General features: G+C 34.2%; 1 protein-coding gene across 1 annotated transcript; it reads right to left on the bottom strand.

The window, feature by feature from the left end:
- Nucleotides 1–287: 287 nt before the first annotated feature.
- LOC113354232 (flowering-promoting factor 1-like protein 3) lies at nt 288–931 on the bottom strand. The gene has a single exon (XM_026597632.1). The coding sequence runs from the start codon at nt 863–865 to the stop codon at nt 545–547; it is 321 nt and encodes a 106-aa protein (XP_026453417.1). The 5' UTR covers nt 866–931; the 3' UTR covers nt 288–544.
- Nucleotides 932–7238: the final 6307 nt, after the last annotated feature.

Here is a 7238-nt window from a genome sequence, read left to right as displayed (position 1 = left end):
TAAAACCGGTACATAATTTAGCCGTCTGAGTGCTGTACACCTTGTTAGCTACTGTTGTTTTTCGGATGGTTTGGTTACTAGTGATTTTTATCACCGTTAACCACCTTGGAATTACTTTCAGAGTATTAACCGACTGTTTTCTGGGGTAGTTCGTTCAAAGAATTTCTCTCAAAATATCATTACCTTACTTTCTTTTCATGTCACCGTCTTCGATAATATATACCATCATCATCAAACAAACTTATGTATGAATTAACCGTGTTAAGAAAGACTAGTGCTCTTTTAGATACACACAAGTAAACTTCAAATGTTTTATTAAGTACAAAAGTTTACACAACTTAGACGATGAAGTCATCACCAACAAATATTACTCTCCTTCAACACAACAATCTGAATCATCATCACATAACTATTACAGAATTAGATGAACTATCCATAAAAGCCTACACAAAAAAAAACAACCAGAACCAACACCGACAAACACACCAAGCCAACCATATATGTTAGAGAAAGACGTAACGGTTTAGTAGCAGTAGTACTACTACTACATATCCTTAACAAGGAAAACGTTACGAGTTTTGACAACAATGTCATACATATGAATAGACCTAAATTTGGTAAAATCTTTAGGAAGAGAAATAAGGTCGATAGAAGATCTCATATGGTATTGGATTAGACTGGGATCATCATAATACCTTTCCCAACCAAGTGCCATCAACTTCCTCTCCAGAACTGAATAAGATGTTATAACTTCATTACTAGGTAAGTGAACTAATACTTTCCCATGCTTGCTGTTAGATTCCGCCTTTGGGTTTTCGACTAGTCGAACTACTCCATTTTGCTGGAACATCCATACCCCTGACATATATCTCTAGCTAGTTGCTGAAATGGAAAGAAGGAAATGAAGACGGTTTTGAGATTGAGCTGTGTTGATGGAGTTGGCAAAAGAGTGTTCAGTATGTGGTGTATTTATAGGACACAAAGGAAGATTAAAATATTGATTTTCGTATGAGAAGTGGCAAGAGATGCCCACAAAAGAAAAGGAAAAAAGATGGGAAAAAGGAATAAGATTTAGGAATTAGCTAATTGTTGGGCTCTTGCAAAGTGTTGTCTTTCCTATCGATGTGAAAAGAAGCTATGCAACTCAAGTCTGAAATCCTTGTTAAAAAGCACTATACAAAAAACTAAAAGCATCGTTAAGAGTTAACAGTATGAACAGGTAATATGTAGTTCAACTCTCCCATTCATGCACCAACTGTTTCTTTAGCTTAATTTAAACCGTTAAATTCTTATGAACTGATGTGAAATTCTTTTTGAAGTGCTTTTTAAACATTACTGCCGGATTCAAAGTTATTCTTTAAGCCGGAAAAGGAACAATAATTTGGCGGATTCTTGGACTAAAAGTATTTTCCTTTCAAATGAAATGTTGTCGTTTTAGCCTGCTAGAGTGTTGGGCATGAAAAATACGCGAACAGTGACAAAATCAAGAGATGATGGGTTTCGAGCCCTTTACTGTTGTATGCACGATTTTTTTTTTCTTGTATTACTCTAGTAGAAATATTAAAAATATTTGTAAATTTGGGAAAAAAAATACCGATCACTTATAAACTTATAACATAATAAATAGTTTCTTTGCTTTCTGATAAATAACAATACCACATTTCATTCAATTTAAAAAGTGATTACATGATTGTTTATAATGATAAAATAAGAACATTAATAAATAGTTTCTTTGCTTTCTGATAAATAACAATACCATGTTTCATTCAATTTAAAAAGTGATTACATGATTGTTTATAATGATAAAACAAGAACATCAGAGTACAAGAATTAAAAACCGAAATATAAATAAAGAATTACATATAAATTAAGAAGTAACAAAGCAAATAATGTAAAGGATACCCAATTATTATATGAAAAGTATAGAGAAAAGATGGTATCATTTGAAATCAGATCTGACCATTTCGAATATTTGTCTTGTTCAATAAAAGATGCCCAAAAGAAAAGAAGTGCTTATTAAAGACGGTTAAAGATAAATCGTCAATATACTCATTGTAGGTAACGCTGACCCGATATAATTAAATATGAGGTGTAAAAGAATTGCAATGAAGTTTTAAAGATAACAACCAATAGGAAATTGAGTTTCGTTTGCCCTAGAATATTTGTACTAATCAAACTTTACCAAGTGTCCTCGCCAAAATTGTTAGATTACAAAAAAAGCTAATTTCAGGCAACAAAAAAGAACGGTCCCATCACCGTTCAAAGTGAGAGTTTTATTTATCTTGCATTTTAAGTGTTAACATGAAAACAGGAGCAAACTGAAAAGAAAAAGATTCTACAACAACTAACTAACAAGATTGAGAAAAAGTTGCTTCACTCTTTACATGAAAACAAAACGATCATCACAACATGGTCAATAGTTTTCCAATACTATTACTGATAATGTCGCATACCCCAGCAACTTTACGTTACTCCCTCTGTTTCGGGAAAAAAAAAGTAACTGTTGCTTTTCTAATTTAACTTATTTTTGGACTAAAATGAAGAAGTGATAGCACTTTCTTTTATAAACGGAGATAGTAGGATACGTGGCAGTACACCATCTAATAATTATTAATACAAAGTTACTCTAGTTTTTAAAATTAGAAATAAAATTATTTTTTTATCACGTTTTTTTCTTTTTTTTTTTGGAAGTGGGGGAGGCGGGTCTAGAGACATCATGCGGTTAAATTTCAAACTGATACTTCATGATCCATTTGCTTGCTGTAGTGCAAGTTGTGAAAGGCTTGGACAGACCGGCGTAAAACCTATGTTCGACTCTTAGAAGATATTCTCTAACCGACCCGGTACTTACTACTGAAAAAGGCTTTGTATTTGGATTTGGACTCCATCATCCATTACAGGACAATGAGTCAGAGAGCTTAGCTAGCTAGCCATGCAACTATTAGAATCAAAGGTGGAAGTGACCAAAATAAAAATGAATCTCTTTGGTCATTTTCATTCCCATACTTATTTGGATAGATAGGATGGATTATGGAGCTTTGTTCTTTTATTTGAAGAGAGTGATACATATCCAGAATACTTGGGAGAGAGAGATCTTCATCACGATATATATCCATTTTGGATGAATCCCTGGAAAAGTCAAGAGATGTAAAGAGAGAGAATGAAGAGGAGGAATGGGCCTATACTGACATAGATACGATCATATCATCCAACAATGGCGAACTCAATCTTAGCTTGCTAGCTTTTGCATGGTGGGTTTCAATTTAACATGTGCTGATAAGACTACGTATGATCCTATGCCTATCCATTATGTAAGTTTTGAGAGAGGCCAGCTAGCTTTTTTCTTCTCCATAACATGACTAAGAACTTAGCACATGTGTTTTGTATCTTCACCACGTAAGGTCTCAAACTCTCACGTTTTGCATGGGTCTACCGCGTCGATAATTATGATATGAATCCTGCAGTTGGACTCCAAGATGTTGGGCGTACAGACCTAACCCGATTTTTGTTAACTGCTAACGTCACGCGAACATAACTAAATTTCTAAACAATTTAACAGAAAACTAAGTTTGTGCCTGTTGTAGGCACTGTGCGTATTAAACTTTTTCTCGAAAATAGAAACTTGTAGTTGTGTAAAGCTATAAAATTAGAACGTAATACGTGGGCATATTAATCTTCCCCACCCAAAGTTGACCCCTGTTCCGATTAATGTAATTTTTTTTTTTCAATAGAAAAACTTAGGTCATGGGAGCTCAAAAGGATACATGCTAGAGCTAGTGGTAAATAAGGTACCACTGCTCCTAGTAATAGAGTTTTTACGAACCGTAACCAAGTTAAAGGAGTCCAAATTTTGAAGTCTATGGAGGTTATCCCTTTTAATAGCAGCAAGTGGATGTGGAACAAGTTCAAAATCTTAGATTAATTCTCCTTTTCTTCGAATTGTTCGCCGGTCTTAGAATTAATTTTGCTAAAAGCCAAATTTATGGAGTTGGTTTTAAGGGAGATATTTATGTGTATTCCTCTTTCTTGGGTTGTTACAATGGCGCTCTTCCTTTTACTTATTTGAGTTTACCTTTGGGGGAAATGGCACTCATAAATGGGACAAGATTATTGAGAAATTCATTTCTAAGCTAGCTGGATGGAAAAAGCCTTTGTTGTCTAGAGCAGGTAAAATCACTTTGGTTAACAGTGTTTTATCAAGCCTTCCTATTTATTTCATGTCTCAATATGAAATATCAAGTACAACTCTAAAGAAGATTGAAAAAATCATGAAAGACTTTTTGTGGCATGACAAAAAAGGAAAAAAGAAATTACATTTGGTAAAATGGATAGCCTAATAATGAGAAGGGAAAGATCAGGAGGTTTAGGCATTAAAAATTTGAAGAAAGTTAATCAAGCTCTGCTTATCAAATGGTGTTGGAGATATGCTGTTGAGGACAAGGCTTTGTGGAGGTCTATTGTTGATGAAAATATGGGTCTGGAAAAGCAGTCTGGATTCCTAAGATACCAACTTGCACTTATGGAAGATCAATCTGGAGAACCATTATGAAGCATCAGTCTAGTTTTTTGAAGCCTACCAGATTCAAAGTCAATACTGGGTTTCTTTGTAGGTTTTGGGATGATAACTGGATCCACAACACTCCATTAATTAGAGACTTGTTATCCAAATCTTTATGTTCTTTCTAGAGCTAAAAAGTTAATTTTTCGTAGAAATGGGAAAACTTTTGGTAACTCTGTGATGTGGGACCTGTATATTCCAAGAAGACAAAATGTTGCTGCAAAGCTGAAATTGCACTACTTACTGCGGATTTAAATGATTTCAGTTTCAACATGGGTGCTACTGATGATCTGCAATGGTCTCTCACTAAACATAACATGTTCTCTGTTAGTTCTATGTATGACAGGTTAATTTTAGAAGGTGATGCCACTCCAGCTGATTTGATTTTTTTCTCTCATTTGGAACCTGAACTGCCCCCTAAGATTGGTTTCTTTCTTTGGTTAATTGCTTATAGAAGAATTCTTATCAGAGATATTCTCATAAAAAGGAGAATTGATGTTCCATATACATGTTTCTTTTGTAATGAGATTGAGACTTGCTCTCATCTTTTGAAGCACTGTGTATTTTCCATACAAGTATGGGAGAAGATATTAACTCAGATGAACTGGTACTTTTCTATGCCTGCTGATATTCATTCCTTATTACATGCTTGGGGTCTTTTACAAAGCTAGAAGTGCAGTTTGGAACATGGTTCCTGCATCTGTTATGTGGTATATTTGGAAGGAAAGGAATGCGAGAAATTTTTCGGACAATGCTTGCAGTGCTACAACTGTTATGAACAAAGCAATCTAATGCTTGTTTACTTGGGCTTTGATAATTCAAGATTTTGAAAACATAGACTCTGCATAAATGATGAAAAAATGGTGTAGCATTTATTTTGATTCTTGATAAGTTTTGGTAGTCTGTTACCATCTTATCCTTTTCTTTCTTTCTTCTCTTGTAACCATTGTCAGGGTGGTATAACACTGTTATACCCTCTGTTTTTTGATCAATATATTCTTCTTTACCGATCAAAAGTAGCAAGCGGATAGCCACACGGAAGCAGGTGTTGATTTGAAAGGACGCATCTTAGCGGTCTGATCGACATACCAAGAAAACTGGGACGTCCGATTAAAAATAAAATTGGTGTCTACAATCAAAACCTAATACAAAAAAAAAGCTGGGGGACCCACAGACAATAAAGACCAAAACTCGGAGACCTGCAAGGCTGGAACAAAAACCCATTAAATTACCAATTAGCGCTACCTTCGCGGACGCGGGTCCAACATGTGTTGACAGAAAATAAAGACTACTGCCTTGATTTGCAAATTTTGTTGCTCATTTGCAACACTTAGTTGCTAAACAGGCGTGCCAAATATATTAGATTGATATATCCGTCCCAAATTTGAACACTTATATGAGTTGCTGACAGACCTACCAAATAAATTAGGAATGGATATATATCCCAAATTTGAGACACAAAATGTACCCCTACAAATCTCTGGAGAACCGACGCGCGAAGCGAGTGTTCACGACTAAGGACAAAAGAAATAACATTAATTATATTTTTTTATCTTCATCGGTTTCTCTTCTACTTTTTTCGTGGTAACTGAGACAAGCCGATTAATATAAGTACATTAGTACTACTGTTTTACAGAAACTACTAATTGGGCTTGATTGGCTTGCATTTATGGAAACGGTGTAACCTTCCAGTTGCCACCGGCATCATGATCGCAAACGTAACCGTGTTATTCATCGATGTGCTTACAAATGTTGTAGTTTTACATGTCCGGAGGAGAACGATGATAGGATTTAATGAATCTCCACAATACATTAATATTATCCGCATGTAAGAACACTCGAATGCTCAGTAAAACTCTAAAGTTTTATAAATTGCTTCTGAAAGGACCTGAAATGATAATGAATTCTATCAATTGTAGTTAATCCGTCTTAACTATAGAAATTGATTTTCATAAGTAAAAAATAAAATAGCTTAATCAACGGATACTTAATTACATTTATGGCATGTGTCAACAAAAACAATACACATGGATTTCTCCAAACTCAATGATTCTTTTTGTAAGCAATTAGGGCTTAACCCGTGCCGTAACGGCACAGGAAATGGTATGTTTTTCAAATATATCCATCGGTTCATACATATCATAACTGTTTGCTAAAAATCGATCAAGTTGAATCAAGTCTAAATGTTTTTGAGGTGTTGGTTAATAAACATGTATTAGCCTCAAATATTTAAATATTATATATGTAGGTCATACAATCCTTTAGGACAAATACAGTTAAACGTTAACCAATTCTTCAAAATCTTATGGGCCTATGGGTAATAGAACACGATTTCATTAACTTCTTCAGAACAAAGTAGTGTCCCTTATTCGAAAAGAAATAAATCATCAAAGGTCGTTCACCAAATTTATAACAAATATGAAACACAAAATTACTTTAAAATCAATCATATTAATCTTGCAAAATCTGTTAGCTTCAAGGATTATTTTTCTCCCTTTGGTGATATAAATTATTCTAAATTTACATAGATTTTTGTTTTCCTAAAGGTTAATAATCTGTAGTTCTTGATCCATTTCGTTTTTTATCTACTTATCTTCTCTCTTTACCTATTACCATGAACTATTTCTCAAGCATGCTTAATCATATGAAGTCGAGGAGAAATGGAAAAAACATAGATCAT

This window comes from Papaver somniferum, chromosome 2 (assembly GCF_003573695.1).
Source record: "Papaver somniferum cultivar HN1 chromosome 2, ASM357369v1, whole genome shotgun sequence".
In the NCBI taxonomy this organism is placed as follows: Eukaryota; Viridiplantae; Streptophyta; class Magnoliopsida; order Ranunculales; family Papaveraceae; genus Papaver; species Papaver somniferum.
The sequence above is the reverse complement of the archived record's forward strand: the minus strand, read 5'-3'. Positions and strand labels throughout refer to the sequence as shown.

What these genes read in the sequence shown, in the direction of transcription:
- LOC113354232 (XM_026597632.1), bottom strand. Translation starts at nt 865, where the DNA reads ATGTCAGGGGTATGGATGTTCCAGCAAAATGGAGTAGTTCGACTAGTC.